The following is a 17,636-nucleotide window of genomic DNA, read 5'->3' on the forward strand; positions in this document are numbered from 1 at the left end:
AATTCCACAGGGACAGGGCTTTTTGTTCGTCTCATTCTTGGCTGTATCCCCAGTGCCTAGATCCTAGCACACAGTAATTAATAATATTTGACAAATGAAAAAACACTGTCAAGAATTGTGTAGATTAAATAAAATAAAGTATAAAGTTGTAGTATAGACCTTCGAATATAGCAGCCACTCATAAATGTCTATTCCCTACCACTGAGGTGCTTCCCATAAAAGAAAATACAAAATACAAAAGTCAGTACATATTAAAAAATACTAACTCAGAAAATTAAATAAAGTAGTACTTAAGTCACCTTTAAAGATAAAGAATTATAATCATGGCTTTTTTCTATAGGAAAATTAAAATATATTTACAATGTTCAATGATTACAATGTTCAATGAGACTTCACTTTTATTTATCTATAATTTGTGTCCTGCTTTTCTCTAAGAGAATTTGTGTTAGTCTAAGGAAACACCAGTTTTTAGAAACCAGACATAGTGTTTAACTGAAAAAACGTCAATGAAAGAAATGAATCTGGTCTGAATTTTAATAGTTCTATAAAGTATTTTGTGTTTAAAGGTACAATGATCAGAATTAAAGACATCAATAAAATCTGATCTCTTTTCAAAACACTGAGTGCCAGAGTCTGCAAGTGATTTGCCCACAGAGGTCACAATGTTAGTGACTAAGCTGAGATTACAAGTTTGTGGCCTTGAATGCTCACCCTACACACTGTAGTGCTTCTCAAACATACTAACCAGGGCCTTACTAGCCAACCATGCTGACTGTCCCTATCCCTCTTAAAAGGAAAATAAAAGCATGTATCAAACAGTATACTATAATTCAGCATGGCAATTTATATTTCAGGAAAGAAGTTTACAGAGAACAGACATAAACAGGCAGAAAAGGGCAAAGTGTATGCCATGGAGCTATTGTAAAGAATGAGTGGAAGAAATAGGTATAAGATGCCATGGGCATATGGTTTATAGTTCATTTTTCAAAAAGCTAACAATTCATGGGGCTTGCTATGTCTTCATAAATTTGGGCAATTTCATTATAACATTGATGAGAATGACGTACCTCACGTTCCATGCAGTGGTAAAGTCTGGGTTTAGAAGCAGCAGGGTGCGTGTGACATCTATCAATTCTAAAATAAAGAGAAGTCATATTAAAAACAAATAGTGCTACCCTTTCAAGCTTGGCTTCTCTTTAAGATCTTTATCTTATATAATATACAGCTCACATTATACTAACACATATATCTCATGTCAGAGTAACTTTAACGACAGACAGACCTTGTTCTAAGCTGTCAGGGATAAAGAGATTATACTCAAGATTTTCTACTTATGATAAGTGTAACTCTTAAAAATGGACACTGAAATAACTTTATAGTACAATATGCCTACAAAGAATAATCAAATCAACCTCTTCGTTCTTTTAGTAGTTTTCTGCACTAATTAAATATTTACTAAGGAAAAGAAACACCATTTCTATACCACTATTCATTTAATTCCACAAATATTTCAAGGATTGCAAATTTTCAAATTTATAATGCAACTTATTTTACACAATTCATTTCCATTGCCCTGTGAAGATTACTCTTCCTTACACACATTTTTACATAGCTATAGCAAGGATAAATATACAGTTTGTTACACATTTTTCATTCAACACTATTACATATGTATTCTCCTGTATTACTACAGTACTCATTTTACCAGCTGCGAAACAATCCCACAGTTAATATGCCATCATTTACCTTATTCTTCAAAGGTGTTTCCTGTTTTTACTGTTACAGAAAATATTGCTAAAAATACTTTAAATCACACTTTTTGTCTGCTTATTTTCTGTGGACATACATCTAAGAGTAGAACTGCTATGTCAAACAATATAAGTATCAGTAAGGCTCCAACTAAACATTTCCAAATGTCCTCTAAGTGCACTGTACCTATTTATATAACATGACTGTAATTACATCCCTATAATGCTGACCTATATAATTATATTTAAAAAATGAATATGGCAAATAAAACATTATGCTTTGATTATGTTTTAATTTACAATCACTGATATAAACTTTTTTTTCATATTGTTTACTATTTCCTATTTTCACCTTATGAACAGCCTATTCACCTTCACTAGGTTCTCAACTATCATGGTCTTGACATAATTCCTATATATTCAAATAAGATCCATAAGCCTACACTTAATAGAACAAAATCAGTAATAGTTAGAGACATATTTTGTTCATTTTACTAAAACTGAAAAGAGAATTTTAGGGTTAAGATGATCAAGCTAGGGCACAGTACTAAATTAATGAAATGTATACAAAGCTCAAATGCTAAGTAAGAAAATTAATAAAATTATTATAATTATTTAGCATGAGTGTATACCAGCCATAAGTACTTTACATTATTTCATTGACTTCTCACAATCATGGTCCAAGATATTCATGTTTCACTTTATAGGTAGGAGAAGTAACATTTAGAGAGTTTAAGCAACTTGCCTATAGTCACGCAATTAATGTGTGGCACGGTCAGCATCTGACTGGTTGTAATAACTCAATTATACTGCAATTGAAATGTCTGCCTATAATAAATGACCAGGACATTCTCAGTGTTTAAGTAAAAGAAACTTTTTAAAATCTAAACACAAACACACATAAATGCACCCTACAGTCATTTTAAAATATTCTAGCAAAAAACAATCATTCCATTCTCAACCACCTTAATAAAAGAGATTAACATTTATTGTGAGCCTATGATTTCATTACTAATGAGTACAACATTTGATACAGGAGTAACAAAAATAGGATGGGCACACATTTATTTTCTACCCATTTATCTTCATTACAAGCATTACATGTATAAACACAATATATTTATAAAGAATAACTTAACCTCTTCCTTCTTTTACTTTTAGTTTTTGACACTAATTTAATATTTACCAGGGAAAATAAATACAAATTTCTACACCATTATTCACTTAATTCCACAAATATTCTAAGTATTGACTATGCACAAAGATTAAACTAGGCCGGAGAGAATGGGTATAATGATAAAAGACCTGGTCTTGCCCTCCAGACAATTACCCTTTAGCTGCAGAGAAATGTAAACAATTATTTAAGGCAAAATGAAATAACTGTGAAGTAGAAATATATGCTACATTTTGGAGTTAACAAAGCAGCTGCAATTAATTCTTACTGGAGTACCCAGGGAAGGCTACAAATGAGTAAGGCAGTAAATGCCATTGCAGACCATGGAAAAAAGTCTGAGCAAAGTTTGTAAGGAGCCGTGGAACTTCACACACAGTATTCTCTCAAGATTATGGGTACCCGAGCACAACTAGCGCACAGGGTACTGGAGGAATGCACCAGGAAACTAGAGCCTGGCCCCAGTGTCCTTGTCAGCCTGTTCTTCGACTACCTGCCCTCTACTGCTGCACTCCACCTGGACCAAGCCCCACCAATCCCTAAACCTAGCTGCCTCCTTTCTCTTCTCAGGTTTACCTGCTTGCTATTCTCTCTGCCAGAAATGTCCTCCTATCTCTGCAAAAAAAAAATTTTTTTTTAAATATATCTTTATTGATCTCAGAGAGGAAAGGAGAGGGAGAGAGAGAGATAGAAACATCAATGATGAGAGAGTCATTGATCGGCTGCCTAGCCCGCAACCCGGGCATGTGCCCTGACCGGGAATCGAACCCCGATCGCCTGGATCCCAGGTCGACGCTCAACTGCTGAGCCACGCCCGGCTGGGCTCTGCAAAAATATTTTTTAAAGCATGTTTCTTCCTAAAGACTCTCCTGACCTACCCAGCTGAAAGCAATCGTTCATTTTGATGTTCTGTATGTATCTTACTTTGTTACTGATCTTGATAAATATTCTCTTATGAGACTAAAGTTTTTGGAGGCAGGTCCTCTCTAATACATCTTCAAATTACTCATTCACTCAACATAGATGAGAAAAATATGGCCTCTGCCTGGGTTCAAATCCCAGTTTCTTCACTTACTATCTCTACACAACATCTCCGGACTTCAGTGTCCTTGTCTGTGAAATGGTGATAACATCAATCTCAGTGTTGTGGGCAATGAGATTCATTCCATATCGTCACAGCTGTTTGACAGTGAGTACTCAATAAATGTTTGTTCAGCTAAATACCATTGCTCCTTATCAAAAAATGAAAATTTTCAACATTAATATATAAAAGAAGTAACAATGAGGCAGTTGTTCCGACAGTGAAACTGTCTAAATTTCTAAACTTATAAAAGAAACAACATAATAAAAACAAAATAAAACACTTGTTAAGTAGCTATACAAAAAGGTTTGTGCATTAGGCCTCTAGTATTTCTTCTGAAGTCTATAATTTTTTAGTCCATTATATTATCCAGGTAAACTGGTATTTCGTTTCTTGGACACTTCCTTTCTGTATTTAAAAAGGAAAGTGTGTGACCAATGGTTGTTGCTATTGGTTGAACTTCTACTCTGACTCTCCTACCCCACCAGAAATGAAGACAAGCTCATCCTCTATGAGGGAGATACTTCTGTACAGCAGTGCAAGACAGAGGCCAGAAAATACCTAAGTCCCCACTTCTCGTTCTGTGGGTGCGTGCAGAGAGGAAGGCTAATCAAAGTAACATCTCCTTCACTACAGGGTCCCCCCGAGCAGGGCAGCAGCAGCTGCTGGGCTGAGCCCAGCTCTACTACGTACTGGGAAGTTCCTGGCCATATCACTTTATCTCTCTGTGCCCAGTGTCCTCCTCCTAGGTAAAACTAGAGCGAATGCTAGTAGTACCTCATGGGGATATTAAATGATTCAGACCCATGAAGTGTTGGGATAGTACCTGACAGTAAGCACCCAGTGATGATTTGTTACAAAGCTGTATTTCCTAGCCCAGTTCCACAAACGGTACTGGGACTGGTTGCCAGCAAAGGGAGGAAAAGACTCTCCTGAGCTCTCTGAGCAGTGACTGCTGAGCAGAGGGGATACTTCTCAACTTGTAAGAATCTCAGGTTTTAAAGCTTATCAACCATTAGTGTAACACATTCAGTCGCAGGCCCTTCTCCCTTCCTCTCTGATAATCTGCTAGCTCTTCCTGACGCAGGACTCAAGTTCAGACAGGACTTCCTTCCGGAAGCATTCCTGTCTGATCCAAGAGGTGCGGGCAAAGTGGAATATCAGAAGTGGGAAAGGGCCAATGAAGAAAAAGTTGAGTAGGTTAGAAATATTGTATATTATTTAAAGAATCATTCCTGAATTATATGTATTTTTCTGCTCTTCTTCCCCACTGGCTCTGGCTAAATGAGAGGAAGGAAGCTGGTGTTCTTTGAGAGCCTACTACATGCCAGGCACTGTGCTGGGTGCTTTACACACACCAATTCACGTGATCCTCACAACAACCCCGAGACCTATTACTGTGAAAACAGAAAGAGGTTAAGTAAAGTGACTTTAGTGTATTGATGAACTGAATCTAAATCTATTTCCTTGAAAAGCAGATGCTTTTTCATCCCAGCACACTGTCTACAATTACTCTGCTCTCTTCCAGTGAGACCTGAACCAAAGATCTAAAGATAAACATGTACCTTTAGTTGTCTGTAATTATTTCACACTCTACATTTCATCAACTATATAAGATTCTCTCCTTTGCAGTTTTACCCGAAAGATGTAAGCTACTTAAATCCTTACCATCTCTTGATAATAAACAGATCTTTCTCCAAACAAAAGAACATATACCAGCAAATAATTGTTCCTTTGTTACACACACTCCAATATATAACTAATTCATCATCTCATCACTAGGAGAAAATGAATCAGGGTATATTATATACAAGAAAGTAGCTAAATCCAGCTGTAACAAGGAGAGGACACAAGGATGCTGGAGAGAAGTCGGAGAAAAATCAATATGGTATCTTTGCTGCACTGCATTCTAGAACTAGCCCAAGGTCAGCAGTTATGTGGCAATGGTCACTAGGTTTGACAACTGTCTCTAACAGAGATGTTTTCATGCATTTAGAAATAAATCCAAAGACAACTTGAACTGGTTAATCTCTTCCTCCAAAATACATTTAGGTTACCATGAGAGGCCTGAGGTAAAGCTATGTGGTGAATACCAAAAGGTCATTTATTACAGAACAGAGTCACCAAATTGACAGCCAGACTCTTAAGCTTTTTTGATAAATGTCTGTTGAACACATAAGGTGCTAGGTAAAGAAAGGCAAGCCATCATCCCTTTTCAATCAAGCTGGGGAAAATGTTATTTAAATAATCAACTACAATAAAGTATGGTAAGTGTTACTATGCAAGCAGTCTGAATAAAGGCATCTCATAGGTGTGCAGAGAATTACTGTTTCCTGGAGCAGTCAAAGAGGCTTTATGGGTGTGTGGGTGTATTTGTGTTCGCAACCACAACAGTGACAGCACAAGACAAGAACCTGACCTCAGCAAAGGCATGGAAGTAAGGCATAGTACATACACAGCAAAGTCCGAGAATGGAAGAGTGTATGCCGCGGCTGAAATGTCTATCAAATGCCTACAACTCAAGTGCTGAATTTGTAGAAGAAAAGGTTGGTAATGTAGGCTGGAGCAGACTGTGAAGGCCCTTGAATACACGCCAACTCTACGGGCAACGTGGGCATCATGAAGTGAGATGAGTACTGTCTGAGACAACTGGCTAGTGGCATGATGGACACGGATCACAGGAGACTGAAAACGGGGTAGACCATCTATGAGGTAATGACATTTGTCCAGACAAGAAATAAGAGTTGGAGAGCTGAAGATGACTTCTAAGGAAATAGCACGATTATGGAGCAGAGACTGTGAGAAAGAGGGAGGAGCAAAAGACGATGGTGGAATGGTCCACTTAGAGACAAAGCGTGGGACAGCTCTGCTCCGTCAGGAAGCCAATGCTGTGGACTTCTCTCTTGCTTTTTGTTGTCATAGACTTCTCAAAAACCAGAATTACAGTATCATTCCTTTCCCAAACCAAACATGGCTATAACCATGAGACTTTTAAAAAAGTTATCAGTCTCGAAGCTATTAAAGAGATGTTGTGATGGTTAATTTTAGCTAAACCATGGTTAAACTTGATTGGCTATGAGTACCCAAATGAAATGTTATTAAACGTTATTTCTGAATGTGTCTGTGAGGGTGTTTCCAGATGAGCTTAGCATTGGTAGACTCACTAGATCGCCCTCCCCAATTTGGGTAAGCATGACCCAATCTGCCAAGGGCCTCAAAAGGACATGAGAAGGGAGGAGGAGGAATTCACCCCATTTTTTTGTTTCCTGTCTGTCTGCTCGAGTTGGGACATCTCATCTTCACTGGCCTCTGGACTGAGATTGAAACCACTGGCTTCCTGGTTCTCAGGCCTTCAGACTCAAACTAAGTTACATCATCAGCTTTCCTGGGTCCCTACACTGCAGAAAGCAGATCATGGGACTTCTTAGCCTCCATAATCATACAAACCAATTTGTCATAATAAATCTCCTTTTATATATATATAATTTTCTGCTGGTTGTTTCTCTGGAGAACCCTGACTAACACAGAGGTTTTCCAAACATCTAAGGAATTCAGCATATTAATGAGAGCATGAATTCAGTTTGATTAAAAAGAAAAAAAAAATCTATCCCAAGAATAAAGGTCACCTTCAGTTACAGAATACATTCTTAGGGGATGCCTACCTAGGGTTTTGGCGTGATCAATCACACAGACACTGACGTTTCTGAAATTGTTCTGAAATTGTCAGGTTCCTTCACTTAGCTCTTACTTGTATATTTTCTACAAAAACAGTTTTAAAGGTATAGCATTTTCATGAATTAACTGTTTTTTCCAAACATTTTGACTTTTTTTCTTACCAAGATTTACCTCTGTTCTAATTGCTGTGGCTCACAAGTTTGATAGAATAAATACTCTGTTAGTTGGGATTTTCAGGTTATTTTTTTCTGTCAAGTCAGAAATTCACTTCCACATTTTTACTGATAATACGAGATAAACAACCTGAGTTGTATGTACCACGACACTAAACTATGCTGTTCCCATCCACCAAAAGAGTGAAACCGAGAACTGCTTCCATGAGGATGTCAGTTAGGATAAAATCAAGCTACTCCTGTACATATGCATCAGAATTCAGAATTTAGATGCTAGCTAACCTTGTGAGCGCATCTTTTGCCCAGGTCCTCCTGGGCCTATCGAGACTAAAACTACACGATGAGGAGATTTAGCAAAGCCAACAGTGCAGTGTCCATAAATATAAGAAACAGAGAAATGGAGAGGACTTGGAAGGCTAAAGAATGAGGGCTGGGCTAGCACACATGAATAGACAAAAAACAATGATCTGAAACAAAAATTGCCTTTGACATTTTAAAATTTACAGTTTCTTTTCTACAAGAACATTATTCTGCTCTGCCCTCCTCCCCCAAGTTAGTTAGGTATTAACTCAATTATACATTTCTGTGCGCCAGAACACACATACAGCTCTGTTTGGCAAAAAATAACTTAATGGATTCATAGGGTGTTACTTTGTGCCTTAATGTATAGTGATGGATGGAGAGGGAAAGAGAGTCTAACAATAGACAAATATCTCTACCTTTAAGTTGATGCCTAAACTTATACCTTTAAATTGATGCTACAACAAACATAAGCTATGCCATGAACTTAGGCATAGCCTTTTAATTAGGATTATATGTATCAGAGGACTACATGAGTGAAAGACACAAAATAGAAACTATTTCACACATTAAATCTTCAAATCAGACTCCTTTTTTACTGGTCTACACAGGGAAAAGTGCTATTAATTTATTATTACAGTATGTTAAGGACAATGCTGAAAGGACTATAAGGAAATTGCTATGTCATACCTTTGGTAACGCTCCACAAAGATTGTTTTCACTCACTTTTAAGCTTCTTGAGTAAAGAGAACATGTATTATTCATCTTTTTATTCCCTACAGTACTTAGAACAGCTTCTGCTATGAGTAGGCCCTTGGAAATGGCTACCAAACTGATAATTAAAATTCTCTAGGAAACAAAGTTCTTATTCCAAATTAGCCACCAGGCATACTGAACACTTTTAAAGGTACTGCTATATGTGGCAAGGGACAGGAACTTTATAAAAACAGTTGAGAGCATGGTTTTGGATGAGTACTCTCCAAAAAAGTGAGGCCCCAGGTCTTACTTTTACTAAAAGTAAACAGAATTTGTGCACATGGAGGCTTAATATCACCTATAGCAGGGAAACCAAGAAAAGAGACCAGGTAGAATGAATAGGGATGTCTGATGCAGCAAAGAGGAACAAAGAAGTGAATGCCGCGGTGGTTTTCTTTTGCTCATATCTGCACAGAAACAGGACATAGAGGGCTTGAGCTCAGCTGGGTTTCACAGCACCTTCATAAATCACTGAGCTGGTTCACAGTACGACGACCATCACCATGCCTCCGTTACCTCATCTGGACTGCTACAAAAATGAGTTCTGTTGTTTATACAGTACTAAAGGATTGGGAACCACAGAATCTGAGCTTTTAGCAACTGCAGTCCCCTTCAGTAATTTTCAAACACTTTGTTTAGTCATAGGATGTCTTCTTCAAATAAAATTTAACAAATGACCCCTATATATAAAAAAGACAAAATCAGAATTGCTCTGATTTACTGCTCAGGTTGCAGTAGGTGCCCTGGCACCCTGCTTGAGGCACCTTCCATAGAATTACTATGGATGCAAAATTTGAAAATTACTGATGAATCCAAATTCCTCACTTGACAGGTTAAGCACCCACCCAGGCAATGAATGAAAGAGCCAGAACTACAACACAGGAATGCCAACACCTGGAGAGGGTTCTTTCTACTATATTCCATGCTGCTTCCAAAAAAGCAAAGGAGAAAGGCAGAGTTCAGACTTACCATCTTTGTTCAGCCATTGCTTTCTTGTTCTGTACAAAATGAGCTTGTTGTGAACATACGGTAAAAGGAACTTGACACACCAGCTCTCCACACCAAGTTTGTTTTCAACCAGGACTATGGGGCTCCGGTTATACCTAGCTTCAGGACATGGGATCAGGCCAATTTCATCTCTTAATATGTAAAACATAAAAAAACAATTAAAGATAAGAATATTGTACTACCTTTTCAAAATTTTTCAATCCTACAGAGTATTTTTTAAAAATCCACAAATTTCCCTTTCTTAAAAATTATTTAGCTCACCTACTGGATTGGTAGAAAAAAATTTTAAAAACATCAGTTTTTTAATACTGACAACAGTACAGGAAAATTAGTATGCTGTGCTCCCTGTTGACAGGAATAAAAATCAGTCTAATCTTTGGACAGAAATCTGAAATGTCTTTCAAAATTTTAAATACACATACTCTTTGACCTAGCACTTCCACTGCTCAGAAATTATTCTCTGCCAAATATACAAATAGGATGTTTACTGCAACACTGCCACAAAATTAGAAATAATCTAAATGTGTATCAATATAAGACTGGTAAAATATATATGGCTTATCCATGTAGTAAGAGGTATAAACAAATGAGGTAGATCTGCATATGTTGGTATGAAAAGGGTGTCAAGATCTGTGAAACAAACAAAAAAGCAAAATGATAAAAATGGTATACACCAAAAAGTCTTTTGTATAATTTTTTTAAAGATATATAGATGCATTAAAAAATTTCTTGGAAGGATACCAAGAAACTTTGAGGGTGATACAGGATTTTGTTTTTGTACAGTTTAAATTTTCTAATCACTTATATGTATTAATTCTATTTTTTTTAAATGTCAAAAAATGGATTTATGCTTGCCTGCTAATAAATGTATGTGGACTGGAAACAAATTATCAATAAAAATTATCTTGTCATTGAGATTGTGGGCCATTTTTCTTCTTCTTTATAATCCTTTAAACTTTTAAAAAAATCACATTAGTAAATGTTAAAACACAAAATGCATTTCAGAATTTGATCATTTTCATCTAAGGCATCTATATTCCTCAATCCACTTCAACTCAAGCTGAAGATCTAAGTTACAGTCTGAGATTTAATAAACAATATGTAAGGTAGTTCATTTACACAGTAAATGAACCAGCAAACAATGTTTTTGCAAAGCCTGCACACACGCTTTTCAAATATAAAGAAGTTAAATTGTTGCTTACGTGAAACATTCATTCTCAAATAGTATTCCTTTCCCTTAATTAATGAATAGCTAATAAGAAACCTTTTAATAAAAGCAGCTGATATAAATAATTAATATTTTTAGGGTGTCTAAATAGATTTTTTTAAATATTTTTTAAAAACAAAATAAAGAACTAGTTTTCAGAGCTAGTGTCTGACATCTATTACGTCCCTGGGATTCTCCTGCCAAGAAGACAGTAGTTTGATAGATGCAAAGAGGAGGAAACATGTCCAATTAAAGGTTATAAAAAAAGCCCTCTTTTTTTGGTTAGGCCACCAACACAAACTGGTGGGAGGCTGTGGAACTCAAAATCCCTCATGGACACTCCAAACGGGATAGCTCAAAGGCAACCTGCTTTCTACTGATTACTTTGTTAGTGACACAGGGATATATACACACACAAGCCCACGCACACTCTCTCCCTCTGTGTGCAAGTTTCTAGCCATTCTTTCAAGCTAATTTAACTCGCAGGTTAAATTTTGTCCTGAAAACTGGCTCAGTTGATTCAGAGGTGTTCGATACTATCAAACATATACCATGTCAGTACTACCTAAACATTTTATGAGTACTACTCTAACGTACCGGGTACTGTGCTAGACTCTGAAAATGCAATAATGAATAAAACAAGGTGGTCTCAGACTTCACAGAGCTGACAGTTTTGCTGCGGAGTATCTATAATAAAATGTTACCACTTTGCCATTCTAGTAATACAAGCAAAGTTTTGTAAGAAGAATGAACCAATGCTGAGAGAGCATTTGCAGTCAATGTCCAGTACATATTTCAAAATGTTTTTTGCATTTGTATTTGGTGATAGGACAACTAGCCACATCTAGATCTACACCTGACTAATACATGTTGGAATCTCTGGTATTTTCTGGTGTTCCAGTTTTACCATATAAAGTAGAACATTTAAGAAAATAAATAGAATTACAGTAAAAAACCAAAACAAAAAAACCTGAGTTCAATTATTTCAAGAAAGTTTGTTTTTAAAGGTCTAACAACCACTTACAACACTGCAAAGAACTGCAAAAGTCAACAAGATGAATGTTGGAGTAACAAGAATAAAAGAATCCTAGCTTCTGGGTATAGTCTGGTGGTGTGAGGGTTTTTTTTTGGGGGGGGGGGGGGATTTTTATAACTTAAATTCACAATGTAAAAACCTGCCTTGCTCACTGTTTATACCCAAAATAAAATGCCCAATTAAATGTACCTAAAGGACAGAACAGAGCCATCTGCACACCCATAAAAACTCCACACTGCTTTAGTTGGCTGTGCTCCCAAGCAATAATTAAAAAAACAAGAAAGCCTTGGATACAGTAGGTGCTCAATAACTGCTACTGAAAGGCTGATTATCCTTGCACTTTGGTGATAATATTCAAATAAATAACTTTCAAAGAATACCACTTCTTGATTCTGCAAAAAAAAAAAAAATTACCTCTGATTTCCTTCTAATGCAGCGGGTCCGAGTCCTGTTCTGTCAATGTGATATACAGAGCATGTTGCTTGGCCACTACAGGCCTCATTTCCCTCATTTCTAAAATGTGGAACTGCATTGTATCTCTACATAAAGGCAACGGGCTGCTAGGTCTCACCCAACTTTCAAATTTTAAGACTGAGAAACCCGGCGGCTCTTCACATGTAAGAATGAAAACAGTCATATCAGGAAATGTAAAGCACTAGGAAATTTTTTAAAAATTAAAAGAGAGGCAGTAAGATGCAGAGACAAAAGCACTTGATCTTCCAAGGTCCAGGGTTCCACCTAGTCTCAGTTCTACACTGACAGTCAATTTGAACTGGAAAGTCACTTGCCATCAGTATCCTCATCCGAAATACAGGAATAATAATGCCTTCCCTGCCTGTTATGAAAAGCAAATAATACATTGTAAAAAAAATGTGGTAAGCTATAAAGTGCCAGGCAAAGATGAAGTATATTATCATTAATTCAGTTAAGAGCCTGAGGTCAAACAGAAAAGGTCCTTGCTTAACAGATACTGAGAAGATGAGGCAAAGAATGTTACGCTTTTATCAAGCTATTTGACCCTAATATGATACAGTGCTTTGCTGCTTCCTAAAAATACAGCAAGTGCTTTAGACAGATAGGTAGGTCAGTAAGCTTCCAAATAACAGTGTGCTTGACTTCAGACTTCTATGTCTCGTCCCTTAGGTCATAGTCTACTTTTTTTCAGACAATTTAGGACTGCAGAATCACTTTAAAATTGGAAGGGACCTCATTCCTCCAGCCTCTCACTTTATCAGATGAGAAAATTTAGGTCCCACAAGGTCAATAGGACTACCCAAGGTCATTTTGCCAGAGGCTAAATTAAAAATTGGGACTTCCTAATACTTAGCTCCAAACCCTTGAAGCTAGAGTGAAGATAAAGACATCAATGAAAGCAAGCAGGATTTAGATTAATTCCTTCTAGGTTTTTGGTATTTATTTATTTTTAAATATATCTTTATTGATTTCAGAGAGAGGAAGGGAGAGGGAGAGAGACAGAAACATCAATGATGAGAGAGTCCTTGATCGGATGCCTCCTGCACGCCCTCGACTGGGGATCGAGCCGCAACTCGGGCATGTGCCCTGACCAGGAATCAAACCCTGATCACCTGGATCCTAGGTCGATGCTCAGCTGCTGAACCACGCCTGGCTGGGTAGATTTCTGGTATTTAAATTCTAATCTCATACTCAAGAAAAGTTGGAAAACTCAGGGGGAAAAAAACAACACTAAAAGTCATCTGTCATCCCTTTACCACTCTTATATTTGGGTATTTGTCCCTTTTTTCTAAATATTTTACAAAAGTGGGATTATATTGGACATACTCCTCTATAATCCTTTTTAAAAAAATTAAATCACATTACTTATTTCCCTACTAATAACTTATCTGTATGTAATGACTGCAGTGAATGTGCTATGATATCAAACACATCTCCAGTTACCTCCTTATCAAAGTCTTAGAGACTTTTGAGTTTGTCACCACCATCGAAGTTTATTCTTTTGTATTTATAGGTTTCTGGAAATCGAGATTCTTGGTATTTAACAAGGACACTCAAGTAAATAACTGCATTACCAAGGCAGTAGGATTTTTAAAATCATAAAGACTTAGGACAATAACCAGGTTCTAACCTTCCTAAAGAGATACCACAATGCTCACTTTTTAAGTTACGTTCAGAGGCTGCTCCAAAGGAATAGCAACAGGGGCTGTCCCAACACATGTACTCAAAAAGAGCACATGCTGCATAGTACCGGACACCTGAGCTCTTCGCTTCACAGTGGGGACCACGGCCCTCCAGGTGAAGTTCAAGGTTCACGTAACACTGATAGTGACTTTGTTCTTCACGTTTAGACAGTTTCTCTTGTCTGTACTTTTCAGAAACATCATCAATCAACGAAAGTAGGCCCACTTATGATTCACAAAATATTGACCAGCTTCCCTTTGGGAGGGAAGGATGGTCCCAAAATACTAAAACCTGCAATGTGGAGCGATTAAACAGAAAGCAGCCCAAGGATTCAGGATAAATTGTTTAAATCTAATAGTTACTTTAATTTTGTTTCCCTTCAAACTGGAATTTTTTCCAGAATGGCCAAAAAGGAAAGATAGCAAATCTTCTAAAGGAACTGACTTTGTGTATCACTGAAATTATATTACTGACCTTATGTAGAAAATATCTCCACAAATTACAACTGTTTATTGAGTGTTTATTGTATGCAATATTTTGCTAGGTATCACATACACTATTTCATTTATTCTGCACAACAGTCTCATAAATAGGAACTGTAACCCCTTTTTAAAAATGAGGAAAGAATCTTGTCTAAGTCTACCCAGCTAGTAAATGACAAGTCAAGCTTTAAACCCAGGACTGTCAGACTCCAAACCCAAACTTTTACAACTATACAATTATTTAAATAAATAGATAAAAATCAAATGTAAGAATAAAAGAGACTCTATGGTTTCTGATTCTTCAGTTCAACTTGCAGACAATCTAAAACTGCCTTCATTACTACTCCATTCATTGGGCCACATCCACTACCTAGGAAGTGTGAATTTTCCCTGAGCCAACTCTTATCCATCCCTCAGGGCTCAATTTAATTATTTTTTTTTTCCCAGAAAGAACTATTTTGACCTTTTAGTCTAAATTAGGCCTTTCTGTTATTCTTTCAAACCATGCTTCTTATCCTTTGGGGCTCTTTTTGATTTGTTTCAAGTTCCACTGGGGCAGGAGACCCTGTGTGGTGTGTTCATCAATCTACACTCTGCTCTTAGTCCTGTAGACCCAGGATTAGCATTGTAAATAGAAGTGCTCTTTTGCCGAATGCATGCATGGAATGAAAGAAATTAAACCAGACAGTCAAGGACTTAAATAATCTGGCCCTACTGTATCTTTTCAATCCCATTTGCTATTTGGGGTTAATTTACCATTCCCTGTGGAGGTCTCTGGCTCCCTCTCTGAGCCAAGAGCCTACCTAGCTTTCAAAGTTCAGCTCAAAACCCGCCTACCCTAAGAGCGTTGGCCAAGACATACCCAGCCTCCCTTCTACTTCTAAGACTCATGTAACACTTGCTCACCATACTGCTGGTCCAGCCTTTATCATAAACCACTTTGCAGGGTTAATTTAGTGTTTCTGCAGGTAGGTCTTACCATCTAGACCTGCACTGTGCAATACAGTAGTCACTAGGCATATGTGGCCATTATGTATAAATCAATTTAGATAAAATAAAATTTAAAATTCAGTTCCTCATTTGCATTAGTCACATTTCAAGCACTCAATAGCTACATGTAGCTTGTAGCCACCATATTGGACAGAACAGATACAGAACACTTCCATCATCACAGATACCTCTGTGAGTACCTTGCGTATGATTGTACTTTATACTTCCTCCTATTCTATGCTGTGAACATGGTACCTGTAACACCTCATAAACAGTAAGAGTTCAATAAATATTTAAAAGAGTAATAAAAAATAACTTGCTGGAGATCTTTGACATGACCCTAATCCCATTGTTAACAACTGTCTTCCACTTTAACACAGGTTTAATACATTAATTTAACATCAGTCCCTGGTTCAAGCCTTCAGTTTTTCCAACAGTAGTCTCTAAGAGTCAACCACACAAACATTTCTATGGTGTTTTTCAGTTCATAAAGTTCTTCTTATCTACCATTCATATTTTTTTGAGGAACACCTGGATTCAGGTTAAGCCTAATTAATATTTGCCTAGTGGAAACTAAGTGCCAGATACTGTGTAAGGTAATTTTCCCGTGTTCTCATCAGCCTCACTAGATCAAGAGGAAACAGGCTGAGAGAAGGTAAGCTACCCACACCTACCACTAACAAAATCCACATCTCATCCACTATATTTCTGACTCCGCCTGGCTAGATATCTCTACAAAATCAATATATTTAATGGAGTTGATGTTGACTAATAAAATAGCAATCTATCTTGTGTTTGGAGAAAAAGAAAAACAAAAAGTAAAGAATGAAAGCCTTTTTTAAATACTGAAAAGTATAATTAGGTACTAACTTTCAAGGTAAACAATACCCCCTTAACTAGAAATACAGCTTATTTTGGGGGGAATGGGGGCCGGGCTAGATTGGGGAAGAAGTATGGACAATTTTGAAAAGTCCAAATTATAAGACATTTTAAAAGATGTATAGTAATATTATTGAAAATATCACTATTGTAGGAAATATGTACTAAAATACAGCTGAAGACCTACTGAACAATGAGTTAAACTATTTATTTTTTCAGACCCATATTACACATCATTTCAAATGCCTATCTTATTTCGTACTCTTAAATCTTGAATGACCCAAATGCTTAGGCATAGAGAGAGAGTACATTAATGAGATTTCACCATAAGAATATAATTAAGGTAGGTAATAAAGCCCTTTGTAAGTTTCAATAAATGTGATCCAGAAGAACTGGGATGTGTTCCAAACAGCACTGTGTCAACCTGCCAAGCCAATGAACACTCAATCTGTTTCTTCAAATATAAAATATCAATGCTTTTCTAATCTACCTCAAAGGCAAGAAACTAAGATTATTACAGCACTTATTAGACTTCTTTCTAACCTCTGTTATAATTTCTTCAAGAAAAATAACACCAATGATGAGGAACACAGGTTATTCATTTATCTTTTTTTTTTTTTTTTAGGATGTCTCTCATTTGCACTAAAGCTCTATTTCTGAAAAAGGGACAGAAAGACTGATATACAAGGCATCAAAGCATTCTTTAGAAGGCCCAGTACCCACTATGGTTACTGCCAGGAAATCATTCCAAACACTCATTCTGAAAAAGGCAGCAGTCACAGGGAGAAAGGAAGTGGACGCTGTCAGAGGTGGCAGGTGTGTTTTGAGGCCAGCAGTGTTTTGTTTTTAATGAGGCACAGTTGCAGGTCTCCAACTGTGGGCCACAAGAGAGCAAGACATCTGAGGGCTTCTTAATTCTTTTATAAGCATCACCTTGAAGGAAAAGAACACTTCATTTAGATGTGGGTTTGGC

General features: G+C 36.9%; 1 protein-coding gene across 1 annotated transcript in view; it reads right to left on the reverse strand.

Annotated features, from left to right (window-relative positions):
* The window catches only part of PTAR1 (protein prenyltransferase alpha subunit repeat containing 1), a 40,823-nt gene that overhangs the window by 22,040 nt on the left and 1,147 nt on the right, over nt 1–17,636 (reverse strand). Inside the window, exons 2-3 of the mRNA XM_087822697.1 lie at nt 9,874–10,043; nt 1,068–1,134 (exon numbers count right to left, since the gene is read on the reverse strand). Of these exons, the coding sequence (XP_087678823.1) occupies nt 1,068–1,134; nt 9,874–10,043 (237 nt within the window). The remainder of the gene's footprint in view (nt 1–1,067; nt 1,135–9,873; nt 10,044–17,636) is intronic.

Source organism: Miniopterus natalensis, chromosome 12, assembly GCF_054644295.1.
Source record: "Miniopterus natalensis isolate mMinNat1 chromosome 12, mMinNat1.hap1, whole genome shotgun sequence".
Classification (NCBI taxonomy): domain Eukaryota; kingdom Metazoa; phylum Chordata; class Mammalia; order Chiroptera; family Miniopteridae; genus Miniopterus; species Miniopterus natalensis.